Source organism: Sphaeramia orbicularis, chromosome 17 (assembly GCF_902148855.1).
Source record: "Sphaeramia orbicularis chromosome 17, fSphaOr1.1, whole genome shotgun sequence".
NCBI classification, from domain to species: Eukaryota; Metazoa; Chordata; class Actinopteri; order Kurtiformes; family Apogonidae; genus Sphaeramia; species Sphaeramia orbicularis.
In genome coordinates, this window is record NC_043973.1 from 21659555 (window position 1) to 21681241 (window position 21687).

General features: G+C 34.8%; 1 protein-coding gene and 2 long non-coding RNA genes across 5 annotated transcripts; 1 reads left to right on the forward strand and 2 right to left on the reverse strand.

Moving 5' to 3' along the window:
* The first annotated feature begins 33 nt into the window (after nucleotides 1-33).
* On the forward strand, nucleotides 34-9709 carry LOC115436918 (uncharacterized). Of its 2 annotated transcripts, XR_003937885.1 has the most exons (3): nucleotides 34-124; nucleotides 5701-5792; nucleotides 9164-9709. It is a non-coding gene; the product is annotated as an uncharacterized LOC115436918 (long non-coding RNA). The 2 variants fall into 2 exon arrangements; XR_003937884.1 differs by lacking the exon at nucleotides 34-124 and having other exon boundaries at nucleotides 5172-5792.
* On the reverse strand, nucleotides 7698-9290 carry LOC115436919 (uncharacterized). The gene is made up of 2 exons (XR_003937886.1): nucleotides 9186-9290; nucleotides 7698-8001 (listed from the first exon to the last, which is right to left on the reverse strand). It is a non-coding gene; the product is annotated as an uncharacterized LOC115436919 (long non-coding RNA).
* Nucleotides 9710-11717: 2008 nt separating the features above from the next.
* Nucleotides 11718-13610, reverse strand: LOC115436914 (E3 ubiquitin-protein ligase RNF186-like). 2 transcript variants are annotated; one of them, XM_030159905.1, is made up of 2 exons: nucleotides 12385-13609; nucleotides 11718-11764 (listed from the first exon to the last, which is right to left on the reverse strand). In XM_030159905.1, the coding sequence occupies exon 1, from the start codon at nucleotides 13113-13115 to the stop codon at nucleotides 12462-12464; it is 654 nt and encodes a 217-aa protein (XP_030015765.1). In that variant the 5' UTR covers nucleotides 13116-13609; the 3' UTR covers nucleotides 11718-11764; nucleotides 12385-12461. The 2 variants fall into 2 exon arrangements, with proteins under 2 accessions (XP_030015765.1, XP_030015766.1); XM_030159906.1 differs by having other exon boundaries at nucleotides 11755-11794; nucleotides 12410-13610.
* Between the last annotated feature and the right edge of the window lie 8077 nt (nucleotides 13611-21687).

Consider the following 21687-nt stretch of genomic DNA (forward strand, 5'->3'; position numbering starts at 1 on the left):
CGGGGACGTCAGTGGGGTTACTCTCGGTCACAACTGTCGGCGAGCAGCAACAGAAGAAGTAGAAGCGGAAGAAGTGTTGAAGTAGAACCGGTTTGTTTGATCAACTTTATCATCGCTTGACCGGGTAAATGCAGAACTATTGAAATCCTATACCTTTTATTCGGTTTTATTGAGCTACAGTCGCTTTTGTCTCTTTTTCTTACTGATCAGGCTACGAATGGATGGAGTGCACCCATATGTAAACACAGCACAGACCTATAGTAAAGGTGAAACTGAACTGGGAACTGATCTTATTTGGTCCAGAGTCGACCTAGTGTGCAGCAGCAGTACTGTCAGATACAAGGACGGCAGAGACCTAATTTATTTATTTATTTATTTTTTTTATGTTGGCTTAGTATAACAGAAAACCTAAAAAAAAGCTTTAAAAAATAGCTAAATACATGAATAAGTTAATTGAAATTGAGGTGGATGTTATTGCATAATTCATTTATTTTTTTGTAAAAAAAAAAAAAAAAAAACTCTGCTTAGGCTACCTAAAGCGTGGGGAATATTTCAAAGTTTAATACATATGTCTTTTATAACATCTTAGATCAGGGGTGTCAAACTTATTTTCTTCTGGGAGCCACATTCAACCCAATTTAATCTGAAGTGGGCCGGACCAGTAAAATAATAGCATGATAGCCAATAAATAATGACAACTCCAACTTGTTTTAGTGCAAAAAATAATGTTCATTTATGCCAATATTTACATTTACAAACTATCCAAACAAAATGGATATGAATAACCTGAAAAAAATGCAATTATAGCTTTGTTCCTGTCACCGTCACTGAGCTCAATAAGAAATAGTGACATTGCACTTTACTAACTTATTTTGTTATTTATTCCATTTCTTTGCTCTATTTATTATTATTGTGACTTCAAATTTTTTAAAATTTTAAAATTTTTTAATTTTATGTTCTTATCCTGGTTTTATCCCAGATTGTTTTTATTTTATCTTTCCTGGTTTTTATTGTGTTTTTATTGCATCTTGTTTTTATTTATTTGATCTTATTTATTTTATTCTTTTACTTATCCATGCTGGTGGAATGCTGAGCACTTTTTGTCCTGTCTTTTTGTCCTGTCTGTAAGCGTGATCAAGTGCCTGTCTTGCATGTTCAATGTATGTGTTGTTGTAATGCCAAGGCAATCACTTAGACTTCAAAACAAATCTACCTACGGGTATAACTAAAGTAACCTTGATTCCTTGATATAAGTAAAGCTTTATCAATATTCTGCCTCGACTTATCATTTATACATATGCATTACAGATCAGATCTACAAAGGCACAAAACATTTAATAACTGGCAAAATATTGTTAAATTTGCACTTAATTTTCTTCAGACATTTATTATTAATAATAATAATATTAATATTAATAATACCAATAACAATAATAATAATAATAATAATAATGGATTGGATTTTATATAGCGCTTTCCTAGACACCCAAAGCACTTTACATTATTGATCCATTATTCATTTGCTCTCACATTCTCACTCTGGTGGTGGTAAACTACATCTGTAGCCACAGTTGCCCTGGGGCAGACTGACAGAAGCGTGGCAGCCAATTTGCACCTACGGCCCCTCCGACCACCACCAAACATTCATACACATTCATACACCACCGCCAACCCTTCAGTTATTGGACGACCCGCTCTACCACCTGAGCTATGGCAGCCATTTCAGGTTGTTCTTATTTGTTCAGGTTATTCACATTTTATTGTTAAAGGATAGTTTGTTAATGTAAACATTTTCATAATTTAATGTTTTTTGCACTAAATCAAAAGGAAAAAATGGTGTCATTATTTTTAGGTTATTATGATATTATTTTTGAATTTGATGCCCTAACTTGCACTTAGTAAATTCATCTTGTGGGTCGCATTGAAACCTTTGGCCCCCGGCCACATGTTTGACACCTGTGTCTTAGATAGATGATTGTAATGTTAAATGTCCACTGTAGTGCCCTGATGAGCACAGTGATTATTACTAATTATTACTAGTTTAATTTAGTGTAGTTTAGTTCATTTAAGAGGACTGTGTGCAGTGTATACTGATCTCAAGAAAGAGAAAAAATCCACTTCACCAGATTTTGCCAAAAGACTAGATTCCATCTGCAGTCACATATCAGACAAACAGCATATAATGTACTAAATACACTACACGGATCATCATCAATTTTGCAATAAAAATACAGAATTTCAATAGTATAAGCAACATCAGATCGCAAACAATAAATAATACATACAAGCAATATCAAAAATCCAATCGCATGTCCCCTTAAGCCAATCATATGATCTCTTTATGGTGAGGGCCCTATGGACATGTTAGAAATTAATATTCACCATGAAATCGAATTTTAAAGTGTTAATCTGCTGTGACCATTACAGTGAATAGTCCTGTTTCATGTTCAAATCATTTATGGAAAAAAATCCAGTTTGGGAATAATAAACACTTTCAAACTTTTTCATAATTAACGTATGAAAGGGTTACCATGCCTGTTAGGAAATAACACAAGGCATTTTTTTGTGGTAAAATAAAACCATATAATAGCTGAAATTAAAACACAAATAGTTGGAGGGCTGTTTATCAAATGTTATGACAGTCTTTAGTCACATAACATTCAAAATGCAAACAAAATGTTATGATAAAATTAAGCATTAGCAAATGGTGTTAATCTAGTGACTCTGTTCTCATCTACATCCAAACAATCCTCCCCAGAATCTCCCAAAAACTTTTATCATTTCTAGTAACTTACTTTATTTAGAGTTGAGAAAGGATACAGGTCTGCTGCTTTGTCATTAGAAAAAAAAAATCTGTATTCTGAATCACTCATCTAAAACCACAGATATCTAAAAAAAGATTTGTTAATTCACATGATCCAGATGTTTTATGACTATGTTGACATTTGTTTTCCAGTGTGAATGGTTCTCCTGTGCCCGCAGTATTTTGATCTTGTAACAGTAGCTCTTTGTTTCTTCTAGTTTTTCATTTTGTTCATTTTTTGCTGGGTGCCAGCTAAAAATAGTAGCTTCTTCTTTCTGTGATTTATGCTTTTTCTTTAAACATAATTTATTTTTTATTTTTGGTTTGTCCTTTATTTACATTCCTACTTTCTAACACTAGGGGGAGTTGGTGGACTCATTTTCAATCAGAGTTTTAGGCTTAAAGATCTGACTTTAACTGCTCATGATGGCAGAAAGTCTTTTCATATCTGAAGCACAACATGATGAAGTGAAATAGATAGGCAAGTTGTGTTTGATACTTTGACCCTGGACATTGATCCCTAATACCCACTGGCTTTTCAGTGTTTCCAGTGTTTTTAGGCCATATGTCTTCACAGATATATTTTAACGACAAGCACACAGACATATGTCTTTCTCCACACAAATACGTTTGGACACACATACTACACGCAAGCATGTGATCACATGACAAGGCAGTGTGTGTACATACTAGTGATAATCACACTCCTCAGGCTATGTCTTCGAGGTCATCTTGATGGGACACAAATCATCAGAGGGCAGATGTTACGAGAAAAAGGAACACTTTCATCTCCTCTGTGAAATATGTGTGTCCAATGTGGTAATGACACAGAGACACTTTGCAAACACTTAAAGAAAGCCACAGGACAAGAGAAAACGCATCCTAAACGTGTGCGTGTGCGGTTGACCCTTTGACACCGTGGTCACTGGCTAATGGCTGTTCATTGAAATCCACCTATGACAATCACTGACTTGTATCATGTGACTCACAAAGCAACTGATTTAATATTGCTTTTAAAATATTTTACTCAAAAAAAAAAAAAAAATCATAGGTTTTTACAAGAGGTGTCATGATATGTTTACTTCATTCTCTTGGAAAACAGGTAAACTAATAACTTTAGAGCCCCTGGCTGATTATGAAGCCCCTTGACATCCAGTTGGACTTATAGGGAAGAGGGGAGTTGGGGTTTTGTAGGGATTAGAGAACAAAAGGATCCTTCTCTGTCATCAAAGAGGATCTGCTCCCAACTCATCCCCTGCTCTGTGGCGACAGCTTTTTATTTTTTTGAGAGAAGGAGTGACGGCTGCAGGGAGGGAGGGAGGGAGGATGGGATATAGCAGGAGAGTTTGATGCAGATTTCAAAGTAATCTTTAACTTTAAGCCCTGCAGTCCCTCTGAAATGAAGCCCTTTGCCCCAGACATGGTCTTGCCTATAGGCTCCCGTGTGGAAGCCTGACACCCCTCCTTTTTTCTCAAGCTTTTATCACAGTGGCATTTAAGTGGTATTACTGAGACTGACTGGATGACCAAATGAAGGGGTCCCTTTGAGAGACCCGAAAGAGACGGTTTTAACTCCTGAGACTGATGTCGCCTCTTAAACAACAGATTACAGATAGATAAATGCCGACTTTTTCAATGGCTTTTAGCAGATTCGTAAAACAGTAGGAACCCTGTCTCTTCATAACCCAGTAACCCAAATTAAGCGATTGCTGTCCTCAAACCATAAATATACTGACTGATATTGATAGGATGATTTTCTTTGTGGTGAATCAATTCTCAGATACTTCTTTAATCTTCCCTTGAGGTATTTATTAAATCAGATCTGGGAGACCTTGTTACATGCAAACACAAAAGCCGTCTCAACTGGGGTTCTTTGTTATCATCCTTTATACAGGGTGGGGAAGCAAAATTTACAATATTTTGAGGCAGGGATTGAAAGACAGTGTATGACCAATTAGTTTATTGAAAGTCATGAGAATTTATTTGCCACAAGAAAATTGACATAATAATAATTGAAATTAATAATTGAAAATGTTTTTATTCTATGTGTCCTCCTTCTTTCTCAATAACTGCCTTCACACGCTTCCTGAAACTTGCGCAAGTGTTCCTCAAATATTCGAGTAACAACTTCTCCCATTCTTCTTTAATAGTATCTTCCAGACTTTCTCGTAATAGTTTTGCTCATAGTCATTCTCTTCTTTACATTATAAACAGTCTTTATGGACACTCCAACTATTTTTGAAATCTTCTTTGGTGAGACGAGTGCATTCAGCAAATCATACACTCTTTGACGTTTGCTTTCCTGATTACTCATATGGGCAAAATTTTCTGAAAAGGTATGGATAATAGTGTTAGGTATGATTATGACATCAATATATGTTTGGTTTCAAAACAATTGACGTAGTGCCTGCTGAGAAAAAACAACTAAATGTTCATTGTAAATTTTGCTTCCCCACCCTGTATAGGGTCTTAGCTTCTCTCCCCCATAACTTGGGGTCCTAAAGGTCCCAACATCTCCTTGTGAACCCCATAGTCCAAACATCTGGAACCCATACATTAACTCACATTCTTTGTAATATTTACCTTTTCTATATGACCTCTAGAGGACATTATTTATTATACCTTACACTTCAGATCCATCCTTACAGATATGAAGGGATTGCTCAATTTTATTATTTATATCTCAGTTCTCCTAGCATAACACCTGAAAGTGATAGGCGTGGGACATTCATTAGTGGAGTTTTTATCTTACAGTTCATGACTTGGGAAACCAAACTTAAGCCCATCAGATGATTTAAGACCCATAGGAGGTCATCTGCACATCCATTGTCTTCCTACTTTACAGCACTACTTATTTTGACCCCCTACCCCAAAGTTATTTCTCTCATCTACCGTAGGCTCCTGTCCCCTCAGGGTCATTGGCCTGGGATCCCCTGCTGACCTGGTCCACCATGGGGAGTCAGTGTAATCACATAGAGAAGATTATAGGGTAGGAAATTTCTGTCATTGGCACAATAGCTCTTGTTGCTAGAAGTGGTGGTGGCACTATGAGAAGTCACATACAGTCACCTAATGAAGACCTGATTATACTTTTTAAAAAGGGTACACATCATGTGGTTAAAGATTAGCCGGGTTCTACAAACATTCATTCAGATTCATGCATTCGATCAGATTATCTGTAAGACTATTTTAACTATATAAAAACATGTCAATCTTAAACATCTCCATATTTCTGGATGACCCAATCATCAGAGGAAGCTCCATAAGCCTATATAACAAACTGAAAAACTGTAAATAATATACATAAATGAAGAGATAGTTGTTATGTACTACTAATGCATGGTTCTTAAGTTAATAGATGAATGGAATCCAGTGAATTTGGTGGCATATCACTTAACTTAGAAGTCAATAAATGAAGTGATGATCAAGTAATTGTTATATAATGAAACTAGAAAAGTGCCCGGAAAGTGCAGACCTCCACCAAGGCAGATCAGTCCCCCCCCTCCATCACCACCAAAATGTAATCATTTGTTCCTTGTGCCAGAATCAACATTTCCTGAACATTTCATCCAAATCCATCCATAACTTTTTGAGTTATCTTGCTAACAGACAGAATAACAGACAAACAGACAAACCACGATGAAAACGTAATAAAAAGTCACAATAACTTCATCATTACTTTATGGCTGGAAAATAATTTCTGACACATCTTGCATGAATTAATACGTTAAATCAACATAAGTCATGCATCAGTCACACAAAATTCACCATTATTATAAACTGTTACTGATAACTTTAATGTTGTCAGCTTCAACAGAAGCAAAACTGGAGCTGGACCTTTTGTTTGTCATAACTGTGCATCTTTAAAATCTGAAATTTATCTTAAAAGAACCAATAACTATTAAGTGCATTTTTAAAGGGGGGAAAATACGGGAAATTGAGTTGTGTATACACTGTAAAAAAAATCCTGTTTTTACAGAAAAAAACTGGCAGCTGTGGTTTCCAGAACAATACTGTAAAAAACACATCCAACTGTAAACATACTTACGGAGTAACATGTAGATTTAACATTTTAAACATGTAGATTTAACACTGGATTTAAATGGTAAATGGACTGCACTTATTCAGTGCATTTTATCCACCTTCATGGTGTCCAAACCCACCAGGTCCTACTGGGAGCAGTTTAGAGTTCAGTGTCTTCCATGGACACTTGGACATATGGACAGTCGGAGCCAGGATTCAAACCACCAACCCTTTGGTTACTAGACGAGCCACTCTACCAACTCTACCAATCCATTCATTTACAAATTTAAAATGTTACATTGTTAAATGTTTACTTTTTTATAGCTTTTTAAAAAAAAAAAAAAAAAAAGCAAATAGGCCGTTATTTCAACATTATGGTCTTGCAATTTAAACAGCATCACATTCTTTTTCAATGTACAGTTTTATTTTCTAAAAACAATAGAAATACATCATTTCTACATACAAATCTGGTTTTGTTCACATACTCTTCCTGTAAAAACTACAGCTATATTTGATTCAATCGTTAACACAAAAATCTTTTCAAATAAACAACGTTGCTTTGTATTGTCACTTACAGTTTTTTTATGTTGCAATTTTACAACTTTTTGGTGTTAATTCTACAGTCATTTTTTACAGTGTAAGATATGTATTCAGTGATGGAAGTATAATATATATGGGGAGATCTTTCTGATCATAACCAGTGGTGAAAGAAATGTTGAGTCTGTTTTTAATAGCGCTGACACCACATTGTGAAAATAATCCACAAGTCAAAATTATGTGTAAGTAAATGAATGTAAGTATTACTGACAAAGTATATTTAAACCACCACTAAATGTAATTTTTATGCTGTAAAATGTAAAAGTTAGTTTTCCTGTTAAAAACTTGCACAAGTGTCTTTCCTGGTTATGATGTTAATGTATAAATGTGCACTGTCTCTGAATAAAGTAGATAAATCTTCCCTAACAGTGTTTTACTCTTATGAAGTTTTGGATTCATATTACTACAATCATAAGGAGTATATTACATTTAAAACCTGTAGATGTAGAGGCATTTTGAGTATTCATTTCATCTACTGAAACACATCCAGGGTTCCCATTCTTTCCTAGAAATTATTTTCCAGGACATTTTCAGCCGGTACAGAGACAAGTTATCACATCATACACTAATCCATTCCCCTGCCCCCCCTCATTCTTAAGTGTTCTTTTCTACAGTTGTAACTTGCATTTACCCAGATTGTTTCTATGTTTATTACTCAGACATGTGATGTGCAGTCTATGGCTATAATTTATCTGTGAAAAATAATTATGACAAATGTATCATAGAATAATGCAAACACACCCAGAGATTACAGCATAGCACTTCATTGGCATGACAAACTGGAGTTACAATGTTCAACTGGACAATTCCCAATTAAACTTTCTCTCTTGCACTTCCTCTAAAAATATTTGTTTTACAATTTCTTTTGTTTCGTCTCAGTTTAAGCACACAAAGTCACAAGGCACGGGCAGGATAAATAATTTTCCTGGATAACTTAACCATGTAAAGCACAGGTGTCAAACATAAGGCCCGGGGGCCAAAACCGGCCCGCCAAAGGGTCCAATCCGGCCCCTCAGATGAATTTGTGAAATGCAAATATTATAAGGAAGATATTAATAATCAAGGATGTGAAAATCATTTTAGATCAATTTGATCTAAAGTGGGTCAGACCAGTAAAATACTATCATGACAACCTGTAAATAATGAAAAATGCTAATTTTTTAAATCTTTGTTTTAGTGTAAAAAAAGTAAAATTACACAAAAATGTTCATATTTACAGACTATCCTTTTACAAAAAATGTGAATAACCTGAACAAATATGAACAATATGAAATGTCTTAAGAGACGTTTGCAGAATTTTACTAATATTCTGCCTGTTACCAAATATTTTGTGTATTTGTAGATCCACTGTGATCTGTAAGTTATGATGCACATGTATAAATGATAAACTGAGGTGTAATATTGTTAAAATTGCACTTACTTTTCTTAAGAATTTTCAGGTTGTTCATATTTGATCATGTTATGTTCGAGTACAGTTTGTAGATGTAAACATTTTCATTACGGAATTTTTCTTTTTTCACTCAAAAACATAGAGAAAACTTTGGAGTTGGCATTATTTATAAGTTCTTATCCTATTATTTATGTCATTTTTACTGGTCCGGCCCACTTTAGGTTATATTAGGCTGTATGTGGCTCCTGAATTAAAATGAGTTTGACACCCCTGATGTAAAGGACATTTGACCTTTTTTTCTCATTTTCCATATGTTTTTCATGACTGTAAAATTGTCAATCATTTTCCAGGTTTTCCAGGATGCATGGGAACCCTGACATCATTTTCAACAAGTTCATCTATTTTTGCAGCATCACTGTCCAGTGAGAACCACATATATCTAATCACTTTCTCATGACTTCAGAAATGCATTCCTGTCTCACTTTTATCAACCTTAAAGAAAATGTATCCCTTAAGACTGAAGATGATCACAAATGCTCAAAATCGATACACCTGGAGATGGTACATGACTTTCAGTAGATAGGAAGTATGTGAAGAACTGTAACCTGAGGTGTTAGATAAATGTAGCGCAATAAAAAATACAAGAAGTAGAAGTATTAAGTTGTGTGAAATGGAAAAACTAAAGCAGACTAACCCAAATATGCACTTAGTTACCACTGGTTACAACATACTGGTGTATTTGTTTACCGGATTGTTGTAAATATGGTTGAAATTACAGGCAAATTTGGTTTAAGCTGATTATCAGTGCAAGTTACAGTCTGTACATTTATAGTAAACACTGACTACACCATATCACCACATGGAAATAAATACAAAAAAGAAGTCTGTACAGTTGCGGAAAAAGTTATTAGACCACCCTGGTTTTCTTCAATTTTTTGTTCATTTTAACGCTTGGTAAAACTAAAGGTACATTTGTTTGGATAAATATAAAGATAACAACAAAAATAGCTCATAAGAGTTTAATTTCAGAGCTGATCTCTATCCATTTTCCATGTTTTCTTGATAATAACCAAAATCACTTCAGTTCTTACATCGATAGCTATGGCATTGTACTGACAAAAACAGTGCTTTTAGGCATTCCATGTTTTCTTTTCTGTCTGTTTTAGTCACATGATACACACAGGAGTTAATACTTGATTGCATAACCATTGTTTTTAATGACTTTTGATGGTCTAATACAGTGTTTTTCAACCTTGGGGTCTGGACCCCACGTGGAGGTTGCCTGAAATTTCTAGTAATTGATAAAAATAAAAAACTTACTAATAAAAAATGTATGGTGAGTTGAGAGAGACAATCCCAATACATAAAAGACATGACAAACTGAAGCTGAAACTGAAGCACTGTGGTACTGTTTATCTTTCAAATGTTCATTGTGGTCAGTTTCAGATGCTGCAGCTCTTTCATGATTCATAGTTTGAGTTATTGTTTGTTCAGTATTAATTATCAGCCTTGTAAATCCAAGCTGGACTGACTGTACATATCCTGACCAAGGAAAATAAAATTCTCACTTTGTGCAGTAATCTACACCTGGCTTTTCTGCCTCTGTCCATAATAATATACATTATATAGACTAAATGTCATCTAAAATTCATGTTTATTTGCAACATAGTATAGAAAACCATTACATGATCAAAAACAAATTTTTTGATTTTCATATTTTTATTTATATTTTCTTATAATTGTATCCTGTTGTACCACTGTAAAATGTATAATGGGTGAAAAGAAAGAAAAACCAATAAAAAAAGTAAAATAAAAATAAGTTTATACTTCTTCCTACTCTTTTTCGACCATGCAAAATTCAGACTTGTATGTGCTAGAAGATAGATTCTGTCTATTTAAATGTTATTTTGTTTATGTCTTAATTTGCTTTGTTTTGTTTTATTTTCTTTGCATGTTTGAAATAAAATAAAATAAAGTAAAATAAAAAGTGAGTTCCAGAAAAAAATAAATAATTAACCCTTTCATGCATAGTGGTCACTATAGTAGACAGCTATTCAAAGCTGTTCTCTTGTATATTCATGGATTTTATTGTTTTAGTTCCATATCAGCCAACACAGTGGACACTTATGCATCATCCCAGACACTGACATTCATACCATTACTGTAACTTTCCTGTTCTTTTATCTAAATCAATTGTTAATTGTTATTAGACTGTAATTAACAGAGGTTTTTTGTTTTGTTTTTTTTAACAAAATTTTTTTTTTTCTTTTTTTGCATATTATCTGAGTGAGTAATAACTAGTATTATAGTATGTTAAAATGTGAGAAAACATCAGATTAGCAGCATTAACCTCCTGAGACCCAGGAAAGTGATTTATTTATTTTTTTTGCTTTTTTATGTTAAACAACTGTCTTGATTGGAAACTACATAATACAACATTTTTTTGGTTTGTTTTTTCCTGAAACATTTTTTTTTTAAATTATTCGTATTTATTTATTTTTTTAATGGAATGTCCTTCACAATGGACTGCATTTTTTTAAGTAAAACTGTCAAACTTTTGTCCCCTACAGAGGACAAAAATGTATTACTGGGTCTCAGCAGGTTAAAAATGCTTTTATTTAATAGTTTTCACACAGTATGTCAGTAAATACATGTTTCTGAGCTTCAAAAATTAAATGAATGGTGTCCAGCTGAGTGGACATTTTTGTAACTCCATGAAAAATAGGTTCATAAAGAAAAAATAAATAAATAAAAATCAATCACATTGTTTTTTTCATGCCTATAGAGGAATAAAAACACTCAGGAAAAAAAAATCTTGATTAAGGTTCTTATAATTCATGCATGAAAGGGTTAATAATAATAATTTTAGCCAAAAAAAAAAAAGTCTCTGTTATGAATGTCTGGGGTTGCCAGAAATTTGTGATGTTATAATGGGATCACGAGCCAAAAAAAAGGTTGGGAACCACTGGTTTAATCATTTTTTCCACGACTGTATCATCCATAATGACCACACTGCAGCCAGAAATGACATCATGAAGCACTGTGGTACTGTTTGTCTTTCAAATGTTCATTGTGGTCAGTCTCAGATGCTGCAGCTCTTTCATGATTCATAGTTTGAGTTCTTGTTTGTTCAGTATTAATTGTCAGCCTTGGAAATCCAAACTGGACTGACTGTACATATCCTGACCAAGGAAAATAAAATTCTCACTTTTGTGCAGTAATCTACCTGGCTTTTCTGCTTCCATATAGACTAAATGTCATCTAAAATGAATGTTTATTAGCAACATAGTATAGAAAACCATTACATGATCAAAAACAAATCAATTTTTTGATTTTCATATTTTTATTTATATTTTCTTATAATTGTATCCCATTGTACCACTGTAAAATGTATAATGGGTGAAAAGAAAGAAAAACCAATAAAAAGTGAGTTCTAGAAAAAAAAAAAAAATTAATAATAATAATTTTAGCTTAAAAAAAAAAAGTCTCTGTTATGAATGTCTGGGGTCGCCAGAAATTTGTGACGTTATAATGGGATCACAAGCCAAAAAAAAAAAAAAAAAAAAAAAAAGGTTGGGAACCACTGGTTTAATCATTTTTTCCACGACTGTATCATCCATACTAACCCCACTGCAGCCAGAAATGACATCATATTACAACAAATGGAACTTGGCTTCCCTCGGTTTCAGGTCTGTACTTCAACATGCACATCAACCACGTGAATATAATGGAAAATAGTGCGAGAACACTACCCACGAATAAGCAAACAGGACCGATAGGCGACGTGGGGTTATTAAAATTATGTACAAATATGAGGCCAAGAAACAGCAGCACCACCATGGACAGGAAAGAGAAGATGGCGCAGACGCAGCCGGTCATAAACGCAATGTGTTTGCACGTCTGGCAGCTGTCCCCTCTGTCCTGGGGGGTCTCAGGGGACGCACTTGGACCTGTTTGCTCGTCGCTGTTTACTGCAGTAGACACAGGGTCGTGTTTTCTGAGCCGGATCGCCTCTGTCATTGCAGTGCTGTCGTTAAGATTATGAACCCGATACTCCGGTACCGGGGTTCGGTGGCGGCACACTGGGCAACAGATTCTCCATCCTCGTCCTTCCCTGGAATGCAGAGTTTCCAGACACTCCTGGCAGAAGGTGTGGGAACAGTCCAGGATTTTGGGAGTGTGTCGCTCCAGGTCGTAGTAGTTGAAGCATATTTTACAGTCGTACTCCTCACTGGAAGACGATTTGCGAAAGTCTGTCGGAATTGTGCCACAGTCTCCATCTGCATGAACATCCTCCGCCATTTTCGGGCAAAACTGACAAGAAAAAACATTAGATTTCGATGCAGCTATAGGGTTTTCTCTGCATATTTGAGTGTTTACGGAAGCAGCGGCGCTCAGTAGCCAATCATAGGAGGGGAAAGCGGCTTCGTATTCCGGTCCCGGTGATTGTCCTGGTTCCAGATGATCACAGACTTGTTGTGTAACCGGCCCGGGGCGCAACCCATGAGCGGGGACTGATAGGCTTTGTCACGATCAGATTACCAGAACGAAACAGAGACAAAAAAAAAAAAAAAAGTTTCAGTTAGTGGACAGACTTGTTGAAATTGATTCACTAATTTCTTTTTTTTTGTCACCTTGTTGATTTGTCACAAGACCCAGTCATGCGTAAAAGGTGGATATAATAGGGCCATTTAACCGTATAATTAGAATTTAGCGCCTGCAGAGATACCGAGGAGCTCTGTGGGTTTGGCCCTGTGCGTTTCAGCACCACAGGCCGTGGACAGCTCCAGGCGGTCAGTAGTGACACCTTCAGCTGCGCCTGCGCGACAGAGGCAAGGCAAGACAGGTTTATTTATATCCTCCTGGGACCCAGCAATGCATTAAGTCCTTTGTAGTGGACAAGAGTTTCATAGCTTTATTTAAAAAAAAAAAAAAAAAAAGTCCACTGCAAAGGACATTTAACCCTTTCATGCATGAATTATGAAAAAAAAGTATCTCGATTTTTTTTTTTCTTATTACTCAAAATTAGGCTAAAGTTGAAATGCATTTTTATTTTATTTTATTTTTTAAATTTTTTTTTATATGGTTTTATTAAGAAGGTATTTGACCTCTTGAGACCCGGGAAAGTACATTTTGGCTTTTTTTTTTTTTTTAAATAATAATTGTCTATATTGGAAACATCATGATGCAACAGTTTTTTTCAAATGCATTTTTTTAATTAGATTTTTTTATGGAATGTCCTTTGCGGTGGACAGGTTTTTTTTTTTTTTTTTTTTTTTTTTCAAGCTGTGAAACTCTTCTCCACAAATAGAAAACCCATAGCTGGGTAAAAGGAGGTTAACTTTAGGAGATCACAGAACAGTCCAAATTCTAAAACTAACATGATCCTTTTTTTTCCCATTGTATTTCTTAGGGTCTATACAGACTGCCCCCTTGTGGTCTGGAGAATATTGCCTTTATAACCCTTTGGGAAGTGAACTTAAACTATGCGTCCATAAATGTGGATGTCATGCATGAAAGGGTTAATTAAATAAAAATTAAAATTACCTGAAAAACTGTGGCATCCTACGGTTTCCAATCAAGGCAATTATGCAATGTAAAAAAAAAAAAAAACCTAAAAACTTTTACTTAATGGTGTCATGCGTCGTCGTTTATGCTGATTTAGTTTTGGGTTTTTGTCTTTTCCTGTTTTATTTTGGTGATAGTAGTCTCCTTCCTGTTCTGTCTGCACTCTCTCAGTCTTGTCTCTGTCTTCCCTTTCCCTCCATTGTCTGCACCTGGTGTTTCCCTCGTTGTTGTCCACACCTGTTTTTGATCCCGCCTCCCTTATATATTCTCCCTGCTCCCTTCGTCTCTTGTCAGTGCGTCATATCTGTGATCTTGTGAAGACCACCTCATACTTAAGTATTTTGAATCTTGAATCTTGTTCCTTTTTTTAATCCTCTCAGGCTTTGTAGACCTTATAGAGTATGTTGTACTTCTCTTTTAGTTCATTAGAGTTTTTTTTTAGGTTTTTGTAGAGCACGTTGTGCTTCTCTTTTTGTTGTCCTTGTTGTGCTTTTGTTTTTTGTAAAATAAATCTTTTTTTGACCACTGAACCTGGAGTGTCGCTGCATTTGGGTCCACACCTAGTGTCGTGTTCTAACAAATGGGTCTCAGGAAGTTAAAGTACATTATTCAAAGTGCTTTACATAAAACATTAAAAGCATTACAGCGGGGTGCAGGGGAAGCAATAAAAAGTACAGGCATGGGGAAAAAAAAAAAAAAACATAAAAACTTTGAGCTTAAAATAAACAGTGTAGATCTGAACTTCTGGATCTTTAACCTGGATTTAAATAAACTGTTTCAGCTGATCTGAGGCTTTCTGGGAGTTTGTTCCAGACATGTGGAGCATAGAAACTGGACACAACTTCTCCATGTCTGGTTCTGACTCTGGGAACTGACAACAGACCGGATCCAGATGACCTGAGGGGTCTGGTGGGTTCATACTGGGTCAGGAGGTCACTGATGTATTTTGGTCCTAAACCATCCAGAGGTTTATAGACCAGCAACAGAACTTTAAAGTCTATCCTCTGACGGACAGGCAGCCAGTGGAAGGACCACAGAGTTGGACTAATGTGGTCTGCTTTTTTGGTCTTAGTGAGGACTCCAGCAGCAGAGTTCTGAATGAGCTGTAGTTGTCTAATTGATTCTTTAGACCCACAACCCCAGAACCAAACAACCACCAAAAGCATCTAATGATCTAAAATGTTAAGTAACTGTTGAACCACTTATCCAGTCAATACATGTAAATAATTCAGGTAAAATTGAGTTTCTCGGCTTTTCATGGTCGTCATATATGACCCATTTGGACGTTCAGAGGTTCTGTTGTGAACATGGAAACACCGTCATCATTTACAACATTGATTCACCTTTAAAATCCATGTAGTTTGACTAATGATAGTGGTTGTAGACACTTGTTTTGTGATGTATATTTTGTTGAAAGGTCACTTTTTTTTTTTTTTACAGTTTTGTCTAATTTGATCTGATCATTTCTAATTATTATGTATTCTAAAGTTGAATGGCATGATCAACATTAGATTTTATTTGTTTTTAAAGCCCTCATTGGACTTTTACCATTGTATATTAATTCTTTAGTATCTTTTAGCTTGGACCTGTGACTCCGGACCTCCTCCCCCACCCTCACCTGTCTCATCTGATTAGATGGACCCCTCATGTGCCCCCACCCTACTGCATCTTTACAGACTGGAACTACATCTGTAAATGGACGTCCATCAGTCCTGGTGCATCTACAGTCTGTCCATCCATGGGAGTAGATCTCTCCTTCACTGTGGTTCTCCCTGAGGTTTCTATTTTCCCACTGGGTTTTTGGAGTTTTTCCTTGCCGAGAAGGAGGGTCTAAAGATGGGGGATGCACTGAAAAAAAATAAAAAATAAACTCGTAAAAAACAGTAATATTCCGGCAGCAGGGGTGCCAAAAAAGTACCGTTAAATAATGGAAAATAACCATCTCATTAAAAATATGGTAATTTTCCATAATTAAAATGCAGTTTTTTGCCCTAACTTTACATGAGATTTTGCTTTTTTTTTACTTTTTAATGTTTAATAAAGAATATTTACATGTATTAAAACAACCAAATTACCTATAAATAAATATATAAATAATTTTCAATGAGACTAAGTTGTACAATCCACTGATAAAAACTGTATTTGGACAGTTTATCAGTGCTTTACATGTTATACGTTCACAAACACACATTTATTCAACATTTTTGTTGTGAAGCCTCCCGTAATTACACAAGATATTTGTCAATAAACAAACAAGTCTTGTCAAACTTACAGAACAAATACTTCTTTTATGGTTAATTGTCAGTAATTTTAACTCGTTTTATTGTTGTTTTTTTTTACAGTATTAAACTTTAAATTAACAGTTTAATCTCATAAATAGAAAAGAAATACTTGTGAAATTATGATACATTTGCAGATGTATTTTAACTGTATTTTTCTGTGAAAAAAGAAAAATTTTCTTTTAAAAAATGGAAATGTTATGATTATTCACAGTTGCAGTTTTTTCATGTTATTTTACATTTGACATGTAAAATCACAGTCTATTTTTGTAATTTCATTGATATTTTAATGTATCTTAAAAATACAGGAAAAATCTGTAAAATAAACAGTCAAATTTCTGCTAAATTACAGATTTATTTTACAGTGTGCCCGGGACATTAATCCATTTCCTCCATCTACTGTTTAATGACTGTTGATGGTTTCCATTTTCAACTAATTCTGTAAAACCCTGTGAGGCAACTTTGTTGTGATATAGGGCTCTGCAAATAAAACTGAATTAAACTGAATTTTAGTTCAAGTCAGTATCACTCTGCAGGTTCCTTCAGTGCGTACTGAATTTGGAAAGTCCAGTTTTTCATACTGTGCACCTGCAACTTGGAACATTCTGCAAAACCATCTGAAACTTACCACACTTTTATCATTAGGATAATTTAAATCCTTAATTACCTCCACTTAGGAGGTTATGTTTTTGTCAGCGTTGGTTTGTCTGTTTGTCTGTCTGTCATTCATTTTTAATCTACATTAATCACGTTTCATTTTGCATGAGCGAACAGACTCAGGAAAGAAGGGAATGTATATGCACTTAATGTGTTTGTTAAACACCTTCAACAGTTTCAATAAAACAACTTTAAACAACTGTTCCATCTTGGTTTTTTTGTCCTCATATTTCCATCCAGAGGCTCAATGTGCTGTTTAGTGTCTTCCATCTTTATGGGTTGGTTCTGCTGTCAGTCTCTACCGGATCAACTGCTCATTTGCACATGTGTGACGGCGGCGACACTAACTCTACTGGGACAAACTGCCCGAAATGCGTTGTCAGGGACATTCAGAGTCATTCTGCACTGCAGATGGGTTAATTGCGTTAAAACTTTTAATCAGATTAATCATGATGATGGATTAATTTGTGTTAACAAATTAATTTTGACTGCTTTAGTTATTACACATATGTATGGCTTTATGTACATTTATTCAACAGATATATAAATCTTCCACTAGAAAGAACCTGAAAAGTCAGTGTATTGTAATCATTAATGTGCAGACAATATTTTAAAGTAAATCTGGTTGCTCTGAGACAAACATTCCTGTTGGGTAAAACCCATTCTCCCATCTCAGAATTTCACATTTTGACCCAAGACTGTATCATGGAATCTACAGCCAACCAGCATTTTTGGCTTAATTTTTCTTTATTAGTGTATTAGTACACTCACTACTTTCATTGTGGTGACATGTTACTTGCAGACCAGAGTTATTAAACAACAAACCAAGTGTAAAACAGAGGATGTGGTTTCATTATGGCACAAATCTATTCAACAGTATTGCTTCAAGAATCACTGTGTTCACGCATTGTGAAGTCACAGCAGATTAGCATTCGCTGAATACATGTTTGAACAGACTGGACAGTTTCAGTACTCCTGCTGAACTGTCCTTCCTCTTCATTACTTACTTAACTTACTTTTTGTTGCCCCAAAACAATTTTAGATAAGAAGTTCTAATTCATGTCCCAATGATGCCATATCTACCCTGTATTTTCCTTTCACTATACCTCTTTATTACACTGTTGGACACAACAGCAAACAAGACGTGTTCAGGCATCATCTAAAGCACCATCCCATATCACCTTCAATGTGAAAATGGAGCTCATTCGGAGTTTAGCATGTGAAAACAAAGATATTCAGTGGACTTTGTAAATAAGAGATTTATAGATTTTTTTTTTTTTTTTTTTTTAAAGGGTGAATTTTTCCATTTCTAATTATTTCTGTTCTTCATCTGGAAAATCATCTTAGCAAAGGGATCTGCAAAAGTCAGATATATTTTCTTTTGATTGAGGGCTCAGGTTTAAATTGCTTTAATGATATATGTCTGATAATACATAAATAACACACAGTGGGGTCATTAATTTTCATTTCTTTTTCATTAAGTTATGTGTATGTGGGGGAAAAAAGCAAGAAAGTAAAAAAAATAAAAAATACTGCAACAGTATGTGCTGTGGAATGTCATCCCATACATTGAACTAACATGCGCCCTCTTGTGGCTGAATGTTTGCATGCATTCTTCAGTCTTAATCCACTCTGTATGCATGTATGCAGGTTACTGAATTAGAGCTATACACAATCATACTGTATGGTACTTTTAGAAGACACATGTTCAGTTAGCGTTGTGAGATGGTGAGAAGACACAGACAATGAAGACATGCTGCTTTTTAAAAAAATCTTTGTCATTACATTTATATGCTATATTCTTAATCTGGATTTAACATGAGTAAAACTATTTCCAGGCATGCAATATATTGTTTGTGTAGATATAGTTTTGTTTGTTATGCTTTCAGAAATCCCCTTTGTGACTGTAACAACTATTACAACATGCTTAATAGAATAAAAACAGAATATCTCACTTTACATACAGTCATGGAAAAAAAAATTATTAGACCACCCCTTGTATTCTTCAATTTCTGGTTCATTTTAATACTTGGTACAACTAAATGTACATTTGTTTAGACAAATATAATGATAACAACAAAAATAACTAAAAGAAGTTTCATTTCAGAGCTGATATCTAGCCATTTTCCATGTTTTCTTGCTAATAACCAAAATCACTTCAGTTCTTACCTCAATAGCTATGGCATTGTACTGACAAAAACAGTGCTTTTAGGCATTCCATGTTTTCTTTTCTGTCTGTTTTAGTCACATGACACACACAGGAGTTCACACTTGATTGCATAACCATTGTTTTTGATGAATTTTGATGGTTTTATATTTTTTTCCATGACTGTATAAGGCAGTCCGTCTGCATAACCTGTAAGAAATCTGTATTTACAATGCTGGTGCAAAATACTGTTCTCAAAGACCCCTACATCAAGGGTCTGTGAGGTAGGATACCCTTTATCCTCTCTTTAAGATTCAAGATTCAAGTTTATTTGTCAGTATATAAAATACACAAAAACAAAATAATCTATTCAGGTCCCAATTGTCAGCAGCATTTAGTAAATTACTGATAAAATACTAACAAAAATAATAAAAATACTGATAAAAACAATAAAAATATCCTCCCTTCTTAAAAAGTTACCCATAAACAGCTAAGATTTATTATTTCTAAATAGTACAACAAGTAAAGTGACAATTAAAAGTGCATTCCAGGGGTTCAAGGGGTTGATATTTCTTCATTTAGACATACTCACTTCATAAGACATAATAATCTTACTGCAGATAACACTGCACTTTCATCATGGGACCTCGACCTACTGGCTCAGTTTTTGGTTTTTTTTCAGTCTTCATTTGTTGAACGGTAAAAGTAACCCCGCATGCCTGGAGGCTGTGTGGTTAACAAATACTGTGCTTCTCTTTTCCTTTTCTGTTGCTCACCTGGATGCACCTTCTAGGTCTTTGTTATGATAACTGCTCTCAGTTTGAGTTCTCACTGAAGTGTTGCAGGTCACATGTTTTAGATAACATCAAACACATCAGAAAAACAGTGCCTCTTGTATCAGGAACATCCCAAGGCTACAAATCACAGAGTAGATTTCCTTATTCTGAAGATGCCATGTTTCTCTGATGCTTATCTGAACACTGGCCGGGCCGTTCATCTAATCTGTTTCTCCTTTTTCCACATGATGTTGTGCAGCCAATATGTTGCAATCATTTTTCACACACTAGGTGGTCTTTCTCAACCTCTGTTAAAAACAATCGCGTTATATTCAGGTTTCTTATGACATATTACAATATAACCTTTCCTTTTGTTTATTCTGTGAAGAATGAATAGGAAAACCATATGGATAACCCATAAAGACCCAGTTTTCCGGCAGTTCCCAAATGAATTTTTCTGTCTATTTAACCTTTCTTAAGCAATTTATCACCATTTATTATAATATTATCCTTTGTATTTTTTCTTTCTTCAATAAAAATCAGGTATTTTCCCACATTTAATTCACTGTTACATGTAGATGTTGATAAAAGCTCAGGTTAACCCTTTATAGGGCACTCATAGAAATTCAACATTTCAACCTTAGTGTGTTATTGGATTACATAACAAGACTTTATTACTTTTGTGAAATACTTAAAAAAAAAAAAAAAGTTATGTAAAAAATCAAGGTCAGTGAAGTTACCATATTTGGTTCCTTCCCTGTAAATGGCAAAAAAAAAAAAGAACCCAAAAAGTAAATATAAAAAAGATATAAGAAAAACACACATAATGTGAAAGAAATATGTATTTTAGAGCATTAGAACAACATAAGTGCTGATCCAGACCCCTGTCCACATCCACATTATCCCTTTTAACATCATTCCTTACATTAGTACCATTACTTCATGGTACCTAACAAAGCAGGTACACTCACTGTTCATGCAGAGGTGGACCTTACAGACCCTGTAGACCACATTGGACCTGAGATTGTTGCCTTACTGGAACTGTTGCTGTCACTGTCTTGTAATGTGGGTGGAAATTACCAAAAAAAATAGCCAATTATTTGATAAAGGGTTAAAGTTAATTGTGATAATATCAGAAATAGAGAAAAATGAAGAAAATGTGACTTTTTTTTTTTTTTTTTTTAAATCTATCAATAACTGAACATAAACCAAGTGTCTCCATCCACTGTTATTGATCCAACTCCATGGGTTTTACTGGTGAATCAATGTTGTAGAAGATGATGGTGTTTCCACGTTCACTACGGAACCTCTGAATGCCCAAATGGGTCATATGTGATCACCATGAAAAAGTGACAAACTGCATTTTACACTAATTATTTACATGTACTGATAGGTTTAATGGATCAGAAGTTAATAAAAATGTGTATGATTTTGGTCGCCAGTGGTTG

Excerpts from the sequence above, each read along its gene's own strand:
- LOC115436914 (XM_030159905.1), bottom strand. The coding sequence starts at position 13,115 with ATGGCGGAGGATGTTCATGCAGATGGAGACTGTGGCACAATTCCGACA.